Source organism: Pollicipes pollicipes, unplaced genomic scaffold (assembly GCF_011947565.3).
Source record: "Pollicipes pollicipes isolate AB1234 unplaced genomic scaffold, Ppol_2.1 Scaffold_7262;HRSCAF=8765_pilon_pilon_pilon, whole genome shotgun sequence".
In the NCBI taxonomy this organism is placed as follows: domain Eukaryota; kingdom Metazoa; phylum Arthropoda; class Thecostraca; order Pollicipedomorpha; family Pollicipedidae; genus Pollicipes; species Pollicipes pollicipes.
In genome coordinates this window covers 10,108,087-10,126,528 of record NW_023597055.1, presented here as the reverse complement: position 1 = coordinate 10,126,528, position 18,442 = coordinate 10,108,087, and the positions used below count along the sequence as shown (strand labels likewise).

The following is an 18,442-nucleotide window of genomic DNA, read 5'->3' as shown; positions in this document are numbered from 1 at the left end:
TGCAATTACACATGATAGCCAAAAATGTTGCTGGAACCCCAGAACTGTGGAAATCACACCAGTGATCCAACATGATGCATCAAGACAGTATATCTCTTGCATCAAGAATTGGTCAAACTATTACAATGCCAAGCAAAATGTAAACACAACTAACTTCAGCGCATGCCAATGCATAATGCGTACAATGGATAATCACATGGCATTCCTGCTTACCAGAAACACATAAGTCCAATCATCATTATATTTGTCATCAGTGATTCTCAAAACAGGCTGCATATTAAAACCTATAACCCTTAACAACCATGGGTGCCACCATATTTTAAGCACAAGCCCTGAGCCTTAATTTCTTACTGATCAAAACAGTTAAACCCAGCTATGCATGCCAGTTCATAGGTACTTCTGAAACAGTAGTAGGCTCCACGGGGGAGTAATGACGTTACAATGGCCACAAATAAATGAAGCATATCAGCAAGATAAATGGATGGCAACTAATATAAAAATATCCTCATTTCATTGCTACCCACACATGGTCATCCACAACACATGTGATGCTATGAAAGAGAACAACTGCCAGCAGTCCTTTGATTTCTGGGTGTGTGATGCTGTGCATCATCAGATGCAGCCAGCGCTTCAGCAATCTGACGGTCTATATCCTCTTGAGACATAACATTGGACTGTGATAATGATGCCTGCAATGCCCTGGCCAAAGCTTCATCCTCAGAAACATTTCCCTGAAGAGCAGCTGCAGTGTGGACAGGAGGACGGCCTGCATTTCGACTCCATTGGTGCACTGGTCTTGATGCAGCATTGCTGCCACTTGGCTTCGCCCCTTGCAATCTCTGCATCGCAGCCAGGCCAGACCTTGAGACTGTTGGGCGTCCACCTGCACCCTTGCAATCATGATCCTGGGCATGTCTGTGGCTGAGGCAGAAGTTCAACATGCAGCTATCGCATGTGACCTTCACCAGCTCCTTCACTTTGCAGCCCTTTTTGCTGCATCTGTTGGTGTAGATCTTCCTCTTCTTCACAGCTGGATCACTGGCACAGTCATTGTCAATGTGAAGGCTCACAGCAGCATCAGGCAGAGCACCTCTTGCAATTGGAACAGGAGCACTGCACAGCGGGCACACAGGCACCTGAACATTTTTCTTGTATGCAGAGGGGCACTGGTGCTGGCTATAAGTGAAGTGGTCTTTGCAGAAAATGTTCTGGCATGCATCACATTTCACAGGCAAAAAATCAATCTGCCTGCACGAGCTTTGGGAGCAGTGCTTTCCCAGATCAGGAAATTCCATGGCCACGTTAATAAATTCCCACCAACGCAGCTGTGCAGCAGCGGCACCACACGGAATGGAACTTCTTTGTGCCTTCTTGACGGCTCGCCGCCTCCTGTTTACTTCAACGATCAGTAACTTCAGCTGTTGGCTGCAAGCCTTGGGACTCCACAGCCCGTAGTTACTTCGCCCAGGTCCACAAAATGCCTGTAACTCGGCAATATTCCATGCAGCACCCGCCTGAACTTACACTCCAGTACCCCTAGCGAACGACAGCAGCGAACAGATAGCACGCACTGGATTATAAGCAAAACGGCGCTGCAAGGCTGCGGGCTCTGGAATGTATCATCGATTAGTCACATATCCGGCAAATTTGACGTCATCAGATTGTTAACTCACCCAAACCATGCACGCTGATTTGTTAACGTCTCTGATATTTAAACGCACACAATAAAATTAGGCTGATTTGTACTTAAATCAAGCAACTGGATACATTATATTTTGTAAACGACCATAATTTTGGTTAAATATTCCGTTTACGCAACGAGTAATAACAAAGCGCGCATATTGCTGAATTTCAATTAATGGCATGCCACATTGGGGCATGCTAGATTCTCAAAGTTTTTATAGATTAATTATATTGCACCACGTGCAGGGGATTTTCAAATGCCCGCGTAAAGAGTAAAAATGACGTCATATACTCGTCCGATTTTATGCCTACACAGAGATGTGACTCATGGCTCGGTGAATTATGCCAGTCACGCGAAGTTACGGGAGTATTCGCGTATATACCAATGGCCTGCCCCAGGGCAATAGCACACTGGCCTGGCCCATGTACGCGGCTGATCCAGTCTCAAGGTCGTAGATCCGGTCGGTTGTGAGGGCCTGGATTGGTCGGCATATTGACCCATGGACGCCTCCCGTTGGCTCCTCCTAGCGCCGGCGATGACCGCATTGTGCTGACGGGTCGAACAACACATCAATGGCCTTCCACCTCCCACATTGCTCGCTTGCGCCCCCCCCCCCCTGGCAGCACAGGAGAAGGAACGTTTCAAAAAGTGGGGGCCAAGCTCAGGGCGTAGTTCAGAATTTGTTTTTGGAAAAGAAGCCTTATGACCGGGGGGAGGGGGGTAAAGACGGAGGTTGTTACCGGTATTTACTGAAATGCCATGGCTGCTATGCTATATATGCATTCAGAGCTGTTTCTCATTATTGCACAATCTTGCCCACTCGACTCACCTGTTATTCCGCAAATAAGGCTATCCAAATTTCCAAGACGATTCGTCCACTTCAACATTGTCTTTCCTGGGGAAGCGAAATTCCAAGAATTTTCATCTGGGTTCTTCAGACATTAAGTACAGCGCGAAGGTAGGTTGTAGATGGATATGTTTGACCGAAATTTAAAGGCGAAAATTTGATTGTAGATCGAGTGGTTAACAACGTGTAGTAACATGGCCAAGCCATGTTTGTCTGGAAAGATTTGACACTCAGCCAGAATCGATAAGTGATACAACTTATGTAACGTGGTTGTAATGTAACATGCGCGCTCGTAAATCTTTGTAACTAAAACCTCGACGCCAGGCGTTGCAGTCCCCGTAGACCGCCCGGCGTTCGCCCAGTTGTCAATATTGAGCCCTGGTCAACGGGTGGACGAAGATCATGCCACTTCGGAAAAAGTACATTTCAACGCCTCAGGGCATCAAATCGTACATTTAGAAGGCAGTCTGGGGGCATAATTCATGTGTGCTCTTCTTAACCTGACGATGAGAACGGATTGGCCCTTAAAGCACCGTGAAGTGGTGCTGGTGGTGGTGGAACTGAGAGAGTAACAGAAGAATCTTAACTTTTCGTGTTTTTGTGACAATTAATCTGTCCAGAAAACAGCAACACGGCGCCCGCCGTGTTACTCTGTCCTCCCGTAACACTGCGAGTCTGTTGTCACTTGCAGTGGTCGACGCCGGACGGTCTTAAGGAAGCTGCAACCCAGGCCATCGTCCTTGCTCTCGGGGTTGCGGGCGGGCATGTTCAAATCTTTTGATGCACATTTTTTTTTAGAAATCCGTTCTACCAAAAGTGAGCGTTCTCAGGCAAAAATGGGATGGTCTTGTTCGTTGTTTTATTTCATTTCGACCCACTCTACTTAATAATGAGACCCCTTATTTCCTTCCGGGCAAGGGGCCTCTGGGGCGGAACACCTGGGACACATTACCGGTTCCGGCCAAAGGCTGAAGGGCCATTCCGGCCCATCGCGAAATGTCTTCTGGCGACACGGGGCGGGTTCTCCTGGTCGATCCGGAGGCCATTAGAATTATATACCATATGACACTGTTCCCCTCCATGACGCGGGAGGCCTTCTGACCCACGCAGTTCGCTCCGGATCGCCATAGGAACTTGCATTGATGCCACAACATCCCTAATCGCCGCAGGTGGTCCAATAATTGTTACATAGACTCAAATTCCATGTTTTCTGCGTTCTTAAGAGGCATTGAAAACTCCCTGGACGTAGATTGTACATGAAATGGATGCTGAGCCATATGCATGATGTAAAAGTCCGAAAAAGTTACAAGCGACGTTGCTTAGCCCCACGCAGCGGAGCCCAAGGAAACAAGCCGAAGAAGGGGGCGCTTGGTCCGTTTTTTTTGTTGGGGGGGGGGGGGGGGTCGCTGAACAAGACTATTGCGTGCTGACGAGCGTACCTGTCATGCCACGAGTCAGAGGTGGGCTGGGATTTGCAGAACAATAACCGTCAACTGAATTTTCAACCGGTTGGAAGATGTGTAACTGCGCGTGGCGTCCGGAGTTCAAATACCCATTCCGGGACAAACTGAGAAGTATTCTCTGTCTCCCCCCCCCCCCCACCCCCTCCAGCGATACATCCCCAGCTTCCGCTTCTGTTCCCTCCTGTGGATATGGGAGGGGAAAGCAGCCGTGTAGACGCGCCATTTCCTCTCTTCCGAAGCATGGTCGTCAGACCTTTGCTGGCCGTGCGATCACGGCCAACTTCCTGTTTGTCTTCTCTCTCTCTCTCTCTCTCTCTCTCTGAAACTGTGGGACGAAGTCGCCTAGAACCGACTGACGCGCTGCTTAAACCTCCCCTTTGGCATTCCTACCACGCTTGAGTCGTCACAAACGCCGATGCTCACAACCACATAATGGAGACAGCCAGAGAAGCAGACTGGCCGGCCATGTTTTTTTCCATGCCAGCAGCGAACGGCACCACACGCCCAACCCAAACCCGCCGGGTCCCGGCATCCTCAGAATTCATCCGGTGATCTCGCGTGTATTCATCTGTCGACTTAACGCAGTCGTATTGCCACCTCACCGGAGATAAAACAGAAACAATGCGGTATGATCAGCCGCCACGCGAGCCGAGGGAGGCGGGACGCGCCGCGCAGTCTCACTCGTGAGCGCCCTCCGGCGGGGGCCCGGTCGCCAACACGCTCCATAATAGGCCGGCACCCAGCCTCGAGCGGAGCTTGGGCCGCGTTTAGCTGATGGAACGCGTCATCTAAAAACAAAACATTCTGGAAAGTGCGCTACAATCTTCGCCAAGAACGGGCTTTGACTTGGCTGTAAGAAAACCACGCTGCTGTTAACCGCAAAAGACGAGATAAAACAGATCCTCCCATGTGCACGGCTCGCCCCAACATCCTCTGTAGTTCACAAAATGCCCCGTTTCACCGCTGAGCAATCTGACGAGGCATGCCTCTTCCCCGCGGCGCTGCACGGGCATGTCCCCGCCTCCCCGACCGCGGCGGCATCACTCCCATCCACAGCACAGACAACGACGCGACCGAGATCCAGTGCGGTACGGTACAGCCGAGGACATGAAACGACAGTCACCCGGCGCCCGGCGCGCCGCCAGAGGCCGCACATGCCCGTGGAATGGTTCCGCCCGCGAGCGGCCGAGCCCCCTCCCTCCTCCGCGTCCACCGCCGAGCACCGCGCGTCGGTGCGGCGCCACCCGGCGGCGGCGTGACGCCGTCCTGCCGGGGCTGCGCGCGCGCCGACTCCAGTTCACCACGCACGACCACTACGGCGCGGCTCGACTACGGAACGGCCGGCTGCGGCGCACTACGTCGGAGGGCGTGGCGCGGGGGAGCCGCCGCCGCTCGCCCGGAAATGCCCCGGCGCCGGTGCGCTCGGGCCGCACCGGGCGCGCGGAGCGGTGCAGTGGTGAGCCGATACGTGGCCGCGCCCTGACGGAGCCGGGCAGACTACGGCGCAGGGCGAGGCGGCCGGCCCGGACGGCGGCCGAGCAAAGAGCAACACCGACCGCTAGGAGTGGCGACTGCCCTACATCCGCGCGCTGAAGGTAGCCACCGTCCACTCTAACGCACGGTCTGCACCACCGCCCGGGATAAGTTTAAATATGTCACGGAACTGGTCAGGTCACCATCTAAATCACGCTCACGATCGCGCAGTTCCAGCAGAGTTCACGTCATGCAGCGCGGCCGGGCGCGACGGCCACAGGACCGCATCGTCCACGCACACCGCTTGGCCCGGACTTCGACCATCGACGGGCGCCACGCGGACAAGGACGGACGTCGCCGCGCCACCGTCCGCACCGCGAGCGCCGCCGTTCAGTCGCCGTTGCCATGGCGACGACGGCGACGCCAGCGGCCCGCCCGCGCCGCCGTGCCGCCGACCACGTCCTGGAAGTCACGCCATCGCCGCCACAGGCCGCGGCTCTGCTCGCAGCCGCCGAGCGTCGCGGGCGGCGTCCGCGCGGCGGCCTTCGTCGCACCCGACGCTCGCGCGCGGCCACAGGAGCGTCCGCCGGCCGCCGCCGAAGCGGCGGCATCCTCCCAGGCTGCTGACGTCACTGTTGCACTCCGGCGAGTCCCGTCGAGTCGCCACCGCCGGCGGCGCACCGTCCGTCGCTCCCTCCCTCTCCCGGCAGGCTGGCGGCCCGCGCGGCGTCACGACCGCACCGTGACGCGGCCGCGGGTGCCTGCCGTCGCTCCGTCCACAACGCCGTCGCGCGCCGGCGTCTAGCAGCCGGCCCCCTCCGGCGGCTGGTTGTCGGCCACGGCGTTCAGGTAGATGTTGACGTAGCCGGCCACGTCCACCGAGTCGGCCTCCGAACGCCGGATGAACGGGTGCTGCAGCAGCGTGTTGTACTTGGGCCGCTTGCTTTCATCCTTCTCCAGACTGCGGCAGGCAGGCAGGCGCGCCGGGTCAGTGACGGGCGCGCGCGGGAGGCGCCGCGTCACACTTCAGGACGGGTGAGGAAAGTACACATCATACGGTCGGTTTCTGGCTCTTTGTTTTGTGCTATTATAATTTCCATCTGCCAAACGTGAGTTTAGACAAGATAGTAGTATTAGCCTTATTCCTCAGAGAAAACCAGGAAAACAGAGAAATAGTTGGGTTGATATTTCTGCAACACGCCTTTAGCGAAACGATGGCAGAAGTCTTCTGCTATTGTTGAGCAGAAGTCCCCTGCTTCTGCCATATAAATATTCTACTTATAGCAGAAGCCTTTTGCTTCTGCTTTTGTTTCGATAAAGGCATGCTGCCGAAATATCAACCCAACTATATCTCCATTCTACTGGTTTTTCTCCGAGGAATAAGGCTAATACTACTGCCTTATCTACGTGAATAATGCTCCTCGCTAATGCACTGAACAACACACGTAAGCTTGTTTAATTTAACGTTGTTTTCAGCCTTCTTCCGGTCTCCGGGGAATGTATTTGGTCTCTGCGGTACCTTTTGCTGGGGCAATGTTGACCATGCAAGCGGAAACGTTGCATCGCCGTCTCTACTTGAAGGAGTTTAAGAAAAATAAGACCATGTTTTGGCATGTGTTGAGAAGGTGGCCTCTCTTGAAGATCTCTTGTGGATGTGAATCTGTAGTCAGTACTCACCGCCACGCCGTTGTCACCCTGGCCAATGATGTAACCTTGGGCAATCACGCGAAGTGGCTGATATAATATCGTTACATTTTTCATCGAAATATACCAAATGGGATATGAATTTGAGAGGTAAATTAAAAGAGATAAAACAAAATCAATAAACGGAACTAAATTAATACGATAAATTTTATAAATATGAAGACAGCAACAAAGGCAAAACTGTCAAATTATATGGACCCACATCAACAAAAGGTGTCGGGAGACAACAACACTCAAGACATTCACATTTCAGTTTGTGGCATAGCCCAAATGCAGGCTCAGATGAGCACTGCGAGTAGCGAGAGGCGAGGGAGAGGAGGAGGGGTAGGGAGTGGAGGGAAGACGGAAAGCATGAAGGTGACAAGCTCAAACTAAGAGACGGGGGGTTGCAATTTTCACACGAACCATGAATCTGACAAAAAATATCTGAGGGGTTAGCAAGAATATTGAACAGGGACTGGTTAGCCCACAAACTGAGTACGCACGGGTTTCCATTTTTCGGACCGCGGCGAAAATAAAGACATCAGAAAGTTTTTTTGGGGGACGAACAGACACCGACGACCGGAAATATCGTCACATTTACTGTGTTTTGTTCCGCGGCGGTTTCGACGCACCACTTTGGACAAAACTGCTGTCCTGTTAAAGTACTACTATACGGGTTGCTATCTGAAAGGAGCGCAACTCTTTCATATGGCTCATTGCAAAACCCTAAACTGCACGATGCTCCAGATCTAAAACGTAACTTCCGGTAAAAGTAACAATGTCATATCATTTGGAAAGTAACAATGTCATATCATTTGGAAGAAAACAGCACAATTTTCCAAATGTTTAGCTCCAACATTCTCACTCATGCATGGGTCCAATCCATCCAAGTCACAGGAACCACAACAGTTCCTATTTGTCGACACGACGCCGCGGCGTCGCGCGGCCGCACCGCAGCCGCGTGGCCCCCCTGCGAGCCGGCTGACCACTGACCAGGTGTTGACGAAGTCGACGAACTCGAGCGTGAACGTGTTGCCGTTGTCGCAGTGGGCCAGCCGCGGCGGGTCGCCCGACACCACCTGCGTCAGCTGCTCGAACACCGAGTTCCAGCGCGGGTACGGGAACTGGCCGGTGGCTAGCTCGAACAGCGTGATGCCTGCCGGCGGAAAGCCACGTCAGAGCGCCTGGCAGCGGCGGTGGCGGCGGCGGCGGAGGGAGGGCAGTGGCGATTCTTAATGGGCGCCCTGAGCGCAGAGCGTGGTCTTTGGGGCGCAGCCTGCGTTTCAGAGGCTGAATCTTAGTGTCCTGGACATGATGGGGTGAAAATCTGGACGGAGGCCTCTAAACATGGCGGAAAACGCAAGAACGAACAAGTTAGTTTTGTCAACAGATCGCGCGTAGTAAGATTACACCTTCGTTGGGACATTCGCGAAAGCGCACATTTTCAACACTGGTTGGGCGAGGGCCAAGGGTATGGCGCAAAGTACGAAACCTCTCCTGTTTCTTTGTCTGAGGTGGTATCTTAACACGCCACACCTGTGCAGTGCTACTGATTTATCATAACAGGAGACATGTGGCAGGAAAATGTCCTCCTTCCCAATGTTCGACACATCTTTCAGCACCAGCAGCCGGACCGAGATTCTCGTCCCGCTACAACCATCTCAGTGCGCAGCGTTGCACAACCCGACCAATTGCAACACCCGATCAACAAATCAACAAAGTGCTATCGCGACGAAGCCACCGCTGAGGGCGTCGTCCGCCCGCCCGTGCCCCGGCCTCGTCCACAGCACGGGCAGGGGGCACCGTCAGCCCATCACGCGGTGCCGAGGTGCCAAGACGGCGGGGCGGCGGGGCGGCGGGGTGGCGAGACGGCGGGGCGGCGGGGCGGCGAGACGGTGAGACGACGGGACGACGGGACGGCGGACGGCGGGGCGGGGCGGCGGGACGGCGGGACGCGGGGACGGCGGGACGGCGGGGCGGCGAGACGGCGGGGCGGGACGGCGGGACGGCGGGACGGCGGGGCGGCGGGGCGGCGGACGAGACGGCGGGGCGGCGAGACGGCGGGGCGGCGGACGGCGGGGCGGCGAGACGGTGAGACGACGGGACGACGGGACGGCGGGACGGCGGGGCGGCGGGACGGCGGGACGGCGGGGGCGGCGAGACGGCGGGGCGGCTGGCCGGCGGGGCGGCGGGGCGGCGGGGCTGCCGCTCGGCACACCACTCACCCAGCGACCAGACGTCCGAGCGCACGTCATAGAAGCGAGTCTTGGTCGGGTCAATTCGCTCCGGCTGCCGACAGACAGGCGGCGTGACGTCAGACAGGCGGCGTGACGTCAGACAGGCGGCGTGATCGTCAGACAGGCGGCGTGACATCAGACAGGCGGCGTGACATCAGACAGGTGGCGTGACATCAGACAGGCGGCCTAATATCAGATACGCGGCGTGACGACAGACGGACGAAGTGACGTCATACCGACGGCTGGAAGGCGCTCGATAGACGCGAGTCGTCCGGCCGAAGGCAAACGCGCGGGCAGATGACGCCAGACGGACGTAAGCAACGGAGCCGCGGCGGAGATGACGCAACGGCCATGGCCAAATGTGCACAGGATAGCCGCCCGACGCGACTCACACCAATCTTAGATACGAAATCCTGGCATTCTTTTTTGGGGGAGCGAGCTAGGAGGGAGGCCGAGCGCGCGGTAACGTCAACTGATTGGACATTCTGCAGCAGCGACTGCTCGGCCGAGCCCGGTCCGACTCCGCCACGTCGCTTTTGACGGGCTTCCATATTTGTAACGACTGATCGTAACTCCACGGGGTCTTTAGCAACAAGTGGCATAATTCTTTTACAGCTGCGTGAATATTCGTAAATCGGCTTAAGTGCAGAATTTGTTATACTACGGCGTATTTCTACAGCGTTGCGATGACGCTCCCATTTCACCGCCCTTTACCAATGACATGCGACCGCACATTTTCGAGTCGCAAAAAGCTTAAGGGCGCGGGGCGGGAACAGGTTCAGATCTCGGCGACCTGCTACCGTGGCAAGAGGACACAAACTTACAATGAATGGCATGACAAAAGCATGGGTTCATGAGCACGACTGCCGACCGTGCCGCGCCTTCGCGTGCGAGCGTCAGACCCGCCCGTTTTCAGACGCTTTAAGACTGATGTTCCAGCTGGGCAGCCAGAGGAAGTAGAGACGTGAAACCATCGGCGCGTTGTAGGCGAACGCACCGTCCATAAATCGGTAAGTGATCTCAACACCGTGCGGCCCACATGTGCACCAGAAACAGATGGGGAACCAGCTGATGTTTCTTCTCAGGAGCCAGAATCAATCGTCCCACTGTGGTTTAAGCCAAGAGCTATAGTGCCCTGAAAACCGCACAGGCCCATCGCGCGGTTTACCACGGCCAATCTTCGCACCAAAAGTAACGTGTTTTCTCCATGCGTCGGCCACAGCCACTCAAAAACGGCGAACAAATCAGCCCGGCCGCCTCGATGACCCAACCTGCCGGATCTTGGCAGGGCCAAGCTCAACCAAACCCCGAAATGCCAGTTGCAAACACGTGCCTGGGTGCCAAACGTCAGCGCCTTTCCGCCAGTTCCGTCCGTGATGGGGAAAATATCGATGCATTATTAATTACAATCCATATGCGCTCCAAACCGGGGTCTTGCTTGTCACGGTACACATGAATAAGAAACCTGTTTTGACAGGCGCCATCCTCTCAACTGATCATGCTGCTGAAAAATAAATCGTGCAATCAACGAAATCACGACAAAACCACAAGATACAAGTTCACTTGATACATCACCTTGGCAAGAGGCGATCAGAGTGCCCTGTCCGCTTCCACGCCGACCGCGCCGCTGCAAATACGCGTTGCCATGGCGACAGGCCACTCACCGCCATGTAGGGTCGACAACCGGCGTCGCGCGTCTTGGCTATGCTGTCCACCAGCTGGCCGGAGATGCCGAAATCACACAGCTTGATGTTGCCGCGCCGGTCCAGCAGGATGTTGGACGGCTTGACGTCCCGGTGGATGATCTTCAGCTGCTCCTTCAGGTAGTTCAGCGCCTTCACCGTCTGCACCGGCAGCGGCTCGGTCAGTGGCGGGCGGGTTGGCGACGTTGAGCGGCGACGGCGCGAGCGCGGTCGCGTCGGTTGGATCTCAGAACACCCGGGGCCGCGCGTGCCGATCAACACACGCGCCTGGATCTCAAGGGGAATCCCGGATCTCACACATCCTCCCTACGACAAGATCCCGCTCCCAGGTCGTACAGTTGATGAGAGGAGCAGCATCCCACCCCAGAGATCCCTGTGTCGGCGATTTCAGCACGTGTCTGCCAGCGCTCAGTGGCCGACTGGCTGCGACGCTCTCCTGCTGGGTGCGAGGCTACCTCACCCACTGAACACGACGGCACGGCACCTGACAGACGTGGCAACATCTGGCCCGCTGTGTGTGCCGCTGCCTGGCTGACACAGGGCAACAACGTCTGGCCAACTGCATCTACATCACTGGCAAGACATGACAGAGGGACGTTCACGGAGCCAACAGCCGCGGAGCCCACGACCTGACCCGAACTAACCCCGTCAGCGTCATGTCCCACACCGGACGCCTGACCCGCCGCGCGCTTCACCACCTGACCCGAACTACCCCCGCCAGCACCGTGTCCTAAATCGGACGCCTGACACACCGCAAGCTTCACCACCTGACCAGAACTACCCCCGCCAGCGCCATGTTTCAAATCGGACGCCTGACCCACCACTCGCTCCATCTTTATCAGCGCACCAGCCGCGCCGGGAGGGTGCGGCGCCTATCCGGCGCGGCCCGGCGAGCGCCCCGCCCCCTCCCCTTCCGTCCTACTCACAGCCACGGTAATCTTGCCCAGAATAGTCTCCGGTATTCGCGACCGGCCGTGCTCGTAGATGAACTTGTAGAACTTGTCCAGCGACGTGTCCATCAGCTCCATGCAGATCCAGCAGTCGCCCTGCCGCAGGGGAGGGCGGCCATCACCGGGCGTGGTCGGTCGGGGAGCCGCCGACCAGCGGCAGCCGGCCGGCCGGCACGGAGGCGCCCGTGTTAGAAGCAGGTTCGACCGGGCCAGGCCACCTGATCGACACACTGCAGTCGATCGAGGACGCGTTCGATTAAGATGACAGTTGGAGAAGAGCACGGCTATTCGGGGGCAACCTCAACCAACAGAGAACGGAGTCCGAAGCGTAGTCGATCAGGAGATCAACCAAGGGGTAATGGGGGGGGGGGGGGGGGGCTCCCCTGCGCAAGAGGCAGCCAAGCAGGCAAACATGCCATTCGGATAGAACACCTAAACATGGAATCAAAGTCAGCGAAGAGCAAAAAATCAGAGGTGCAATCAGTCCTCAGCACTTCGAGCGAACGATAACGAAAAATACAAGAAGCACATAATGGCGCTCAACGAACATGAAAGCCTTGACGGGCTGTTGACTGACAACACCAACTGACACCACACACTGCACAACAGTGGTTCCTCGTCTTCATGTCCCGTCTAAGTGTCAAACAGGGGAACGTGCGTTCTTAAGACCGCATTCTTTGCAGAACACCTGAACATGAACACGCTTACTTCATATCAGAGAACAGCAGATCAGGACAGCGCCTTCGTACCTCTTTGAAAATGGCTCCGTAGAACTGCACTATATAGGGGCAGTCATTAGACTTCATGACCACCTCCAGGTCCATCAGCAGCTTCTTCTGCTCGCCCTCCTCCACTGTAGAGCGAATCCTCTGTAGACACAGCGACAGCAGAACAGCGATGAGTGACAACCGGACGGACAGACAGCGAACGCGTGTGGATGTGTGCGTTTCGGGCAGAACTGGGAAGTAGCATATGTTGTGAAAAGAGTAGTGACTGGCACCCGCCGATTTATAGCAATGTTCCTAAGTCCTGTTTCACGCAGGTCATGACACCTCACGATGTCGGTATGTACGGGCATCTGAACTTCCGTTCGGTCAGATAACACGCCTCACGAACACGCAGGGCAAACTCAAGGCGTGTATCGAGAAGGCGCGGCTGAGTCGCATCAGCAAACGAGACAGCTGATCGTCCGACGACACCACAGCGCACACCTTAACCCTCGCCCTGATGAGGGGGGGGGTCGATGAGACCCCCCATAAGGTTTTCTGAGGATGCCTCTCCGGCATGACGTGCAATCGCGCCCGTATTTTCGTTAGCCTACGGGGGGGGGGAGGGGGCACCCATGGCACGCGTTTTGACACAAAGTGTCCCTGGCATTTCTGATTTCTGAGTAGCGACGGTTTTTTTCGGACCTCTGCGAGGTGATCCCCGGCTGGTGCGGGTGGTGGGCGGAAACCGACTATTCCGCGGAACGCGGCAGACGGGTCGATACTGTTGCATTAACGGAGCCCTCTATTCTAAATGTACGCTCAAAACACATACAACTGCATACCATTGACCTCAAAACTGACAAGGTACACGACTGGTTATGTTTAATGTTACGGAGCACGGTTTCCTACACACTAGCATGTAAAGCTGAAGTTAAAATTTTCAAGATTTTTTTTGACCAGGCTTGGTGGACGTCATACATTGATCACGCAACAGAACACTTCTACTGATCGCTACATCTCGAGACTAATCCAATACTTTTTAAGCGAGGCTCTATATTCCTTAGAACAGAAACAGCATGGGGTCGCGTCATACCCCAATCAGTTCGCGTTCTGAAGGACGGCACATCAGGGCGGAAGTTGGGCGCTGCGTTTCGTAGCGGCAAGATACGCCACCATGACAGGCCGCACTAAGCACGTTGCCAGATCCCTGGGTTGGCTTGCTGCGTCCGAGTATGGCCGGGGGGGGGGGGGGGGGGGGGGGGGGGGGGGGTTCGCAGCTCGCACTAACAGCACGCCTCGGCTGCTGACCAGTCTACCCGACCGGCTGCCAGCGCTAATTGTCTCCAAGGGCCGGGGAGGTGACCACTGAAGATGCGGGTACGACCGAACGTTTGACCAAACCGGCTCTCTCTGGACAGGGGAGGACAGCAGGCGTACCGGCGCACCCCACACAAGTTCGAGGGCTCGAAGACCGGCGGCTCTGCAGTGCCCCGAGCAGCGACGACTGTCCTCTTATGCTGGCGGTCCGCAGTCTCTAACCCCTCCCCCCTCCCCCACCCGAACAAGGCATCCAAATAAGTCTCTCTACAACAAAAGCACCAATTTACAATTCCCATAGAGCCAGATTCTAGAGTAGCCAGGTAAACAGGCTAACCAGCGTGGCCCCAGACCTTCCGCTCCCCCACCCGCCCCCTCCCTCAACGCTACGCGCCGTTAATATTTGCAGGACCCACTTTAACAGCCATGGCGGTGCCGGACGCCCTGTGGAACATCTTGTTGACGGTGCCCGAAGTTTGCCGCAGCCGATCTCGCCCAAATTATCCAGGTCCTCCGCCGTAAACTGGTATACCTGCCACCGAATCACGCAACGTCAGCACCTGGCCGCCATCTAGCGTGCAAAGCCGACAAACCAACGCGCGTCAACAACGGGGCCGTGCACTAGCCACGCCCACTAGCCGACAATACACAGTTGTCGTGGCGCCGGCTGTGACATATCCAGCACAGAACATGTCCGGGGTAGACGGTGAGTAGTCGGGTATCCGAAGCGCGGAACACAAGGGAGCTAGAGGTACGATCACCTGATATGGTTGCCATCCACTGATTATTTCGTAACTCGTCTAATTTTACCGATTTGTCACTTTCCGTGATCCATTGACATCCTGTCACTGATCTCTAAATCACTGATCGTCCCAATTGTATCAACCGTCGCTATTCCTCTGCGCATTCGATGAACTAGCGTGTGCCACTGATTTGGAGATCACTGATCAAGGAGCCTCGGTCGGTGATCTTTGAGCCTCAGTGCTATCTAACCCGCGACCTCGGACAAACCTAACACAGCACCCCACCACACGGAACACGGGCCGCTCGGGTTCAGGTTCCGCACGACGGGCCACGCCGAGCCGAGGTATGACCTCAGCGTAAATGGATCGACATCATGACATCATGACATCATGCGGTTGATTGTGCGGATAGGCCGCACACGCCACGCCAGCCGCAACTTGTCGAGATTGGGGCTTTAACTTGATATGGATGCATCGCCAATGTCGTGGGCAAACTGACCGGAGGCACGGTCCACAGCCGACGCGCGGCCCGTACCCTCCACCCATCACGTGGGTGGGCAGGCTAGCAACGACCTGCGGGCTTCATCCAGCCACGCTGATGGCTGCAATCTATACGCACGCCGTTGTAATTTATACACGCACGCGCGAGCCCCACTTGGCGAATGCCTACCTGGGTTAGGCGCTATTTTCATCATGCCCGACTGCGCTATACTCTTCGGCACGAAATGCTTGTTCACGCAGCCTGAAAGCGAAGACATCGTTCGTGTTTAGTCACGTACATATCACTTCAGCAGCAGCTTGCGTCTCAGAATGAGAGATTACGACAAAACAATCAGCCTGAAAGCGAAGACATCGTTTCGTGTTTAGTCACATGCATATCCTTCAGCAGCAGCTTGCGTCTCAGAATGAGAGATTACGACCGAAACGATCAGCTCTAAACAGCAAGTAAAGCAGTCAGAAACGGACCATACATCCTCGCATCAATCTCCCGATTAACCATCACCGAGTTCGAAATGGGCGCGCTTATGTGGCGCGAAATAGCGCCCCCGCTGCTCATTTGAGCAGTTCCACACGACACATAAAGTCCATAACCACGTGAATAGCCACTTGACCCTTTTCATCAGCTTATCAATGAGCCGACACTTGCCGGAGCCAGAAGTCTCCAAGCGCTCTGAGCGTCCACTTACACCGTGGTGGGGACCGGATGGGGCAGCATGGGCGTCTGCCTCGACAGCGAGGTGTTGAACGAGAGCTTCAGCCGGTTGCGCTTCTCTGTGCAGCTGCCTGGAAAGTCCAGTACAGACGCTGTGAAGGCGGCGTTCTCGCAGCGCAGCCGACAGAAAGCCGGAACATCCTAGGACGCCCGACTCCGCTATGGCCACATCTCACAGGCATGTGGGTTGGCTTCCACGGAAAAAACACGCTTCGGTAACCAATCCGATAGTCGATGGCAGCTGTTCATGAGGTTCAACTGGTACGAGGCGGTCGCATCACAACGTTGCACGGTGCGTTAATTCCGTCAATGATATATGGCTGAAGAGCAGTGCTGACTTAGCGAGGTCAAGGCCAGTTCAGCAAGCTGTGCTTCGAAAAGAGTTCGATCATGAGGCCATAATCGCAACACAACGCATCACACCAAAAGACGGCCCACGGCGTAGCACTTCGGACAAAGGAAAGAGTCCCTGAGCGTAGGCTGAGCTGCCAGCTGAACAACTCGCTAGATTACTTCTGCGACGACATACGCCGCGAGCACTGCTAACAAATTACAATACAGATGGCGCGTCAAGTACTTCAAGATGTAATACAGGCAGCAATGCATGGTATGAGCTGAGAACGTGGTTGGGCTAACGATGGCCTTCGTATTCGGGAACTGCCAGATATATTTGATGGCAACGATCTCTCCCACAGAACAGCAAGATAACGCTTGGAGCCCAGCCTCTCCCAATCCCTTCACCACGGCGACCAAACCATCAGCATACTGCATGACCCCTGCAGCCCGCTATACATCGCACAGGCGCGCAGCGTTGGCGAGCGGCGGCGGCAGGTGCAAGTCAGAGGCCATCATCTGCCTCGCCACGACCGTACCCGTGGGTCCGAAGAAGCCGGGGCGATGCTGGGTGTACGGCGAGTTGCCTTCATTGTCCGCCATGGCTGTCCTGAGAGAGGCCTGCGGACAGGACGTCGCTCGAGTCCCGCACAGGACGCCACGCACTCGTCTGCGTCACCCTGGACCCACTTCAGTTCGGTATGCTGGCGACAGTGTGACCAGGTATGCGGTATGAGTCACTCCCACTTCAATCTGCAAATATTCATATGTGAAGGGGCATCAACGTCACTACGTACCTTTGGGCGTTGCGAACCAAGCAGTGTGTTCAACTGTGCCAATGACGCGGCTGGTGGAAATACACCCCCACCAGTCGCTGCTACTACTCATTTACACATTTGCAAAGCTTCTCACGGTCCTGGTCTTCGCGCGGTCTTGCCACGCCGCAGCTGCCGCTGGAATTCCGATAGCAGCACCCGATAAACCGACTGCTGCATTGCTCGCCTGAACCTGGTCACACCGCGCCATACTCTCCTCACTTCCCTAACTGCTGCCTCGCTGAGCAGGCTTAAATCCCGCTGCTATAAAGGCACTCTGGGTGGCCGAAACGCGAATTTCCAAGGAGCGTTCCTCGCTGGCCGGTGGGCTTGGCCAAGCGGGCGCCGCGGCGCGCCGTCGTGGCCCGAGACGGCCCAGCAGGCCAGACCGGGCTGAGGTCGGGGTGTGACAGGTGGGGACCCCCAGTACGCCGCCACGGCCTGGCCGTCGAGGCAGAGCTGAGGTCGGGGTGTGACAGGTGGGGGACCCCAGTACGCCGCCACGGCCTGGCCGTCGAGACAGAGCTGAGGTCGGGGTGCGACAGGTGGGGGACCCCAGGACGCCGCCACGGCCTGGCCGTCGAGACAGAGCTGAGGTCGCGGTGCGACAGGTGGGGGACCCCCAGGACGCCGCCACGGCCTGGCTGTCGGGACAGAGCTGAGGTCAGGGTGTGACAGGTGGGGGACCTCAGCCTGTCACCACGACCTGGGACCGCTGTGACTGCAGTCTTACACTGGCTGTGTTAATATATAATCATGTGTTGCTAAACAAGAGGTGTGGTTCAACAATGCATTGATGTTCCACATAGGCTTCTTGGCATATCCTTAAGGTGCTTGGGATGGTATGGAAGGTATGCAATTATGAATGCTCAGATTGCGGCAGCAGGTTTTAGTCTTCTGATTAGTGAGAGAGAGAGAAAGGGATGGCATATGATAAATATGTGGCTTTGAGTATCAACTCCTATAGCATGCAGGTAAGCATTGCATGCAAGCACAGAGTAACCTTTTGACCTTCATTCATTGAATGTGTTTATGAATGCAGTGGGGGGTGTGGTGGAGGACTTACCCTCAACTACATGCAGTGATATTCATGTTCATGAGAGTTGTGATATATGGCATGCCTGATTTTTGCAGCCTTGCACCGCAGCAAAATGTCTGCAGTGTGTCACCATATCAGGTGTGTAGTAGTAGTAGTAGTTGTAGAATGGCTCTAGGTACCTGTATTAATGGATAAGAGTACCTGACTGAAGTTGTGGTGGTGACTTTGA

General features: G+C 55.7%; 2 protein-coding genes across 2 annotated transcripts; both read right to left on the bottom strand.

The window, feature by feature from the left end:
• Positions 1-227: 227 nt before the first annotated feature.
• On the bottom strand, positions 228-1,552 carry LOC119114257 (AN1-type zinc finger protein 2A). The gene has a single exon (XM_037238459.1). The coding sequence runs from the start codon at positions 1,293-1,295 to the stop codon at positions 552-554; it is 744 nt and encodes a 247-aa protein (XP_037094354.1). The 5' UTR covers positions 1,296-1,552; the 3' UTR covers positions 228-551.
• Positions 1,553-6,015: 4,463 nt separating this feature from the next.
• Positions 6,016-16,975, bottom strand: LOC119113821 (dual specificity mitogen-activated protein kinase kinase 4-like). The gene is given in 12 exon segments (XM_037238053.1): positions 6,016-6,428; positions 8,147-8,309; positions 9,379-9,442; positions 11,055-11,234; positions 12,020-12,139; positions 12,793-12,912; positions 14,487-14,540; positions 14,543-14,605; positions 15,488-15,544; positions 15,546-15,555; positions 16,001-16,097; positions 16,899-16,975. Coding segments are annotated over 12 exon segments (1,152 nt in total). The 5' UTR covers positions 16,963-16,975; the 3' UTR covers positions 6,016-6,268.
• Positions 16,976-18,442: the final 1,467 nt, after the last annotated feature.

Bases quoted from the DNA above. Each gene is read 5' to 3' on its own strand.
- LOC119114257 (XM_037238459.1), bottom strand. From the start codon at position 1,295: ATGGAATTTCCTGATCTGGGAAAGCACTGCTCCCAAAGCTCGTGCAGG.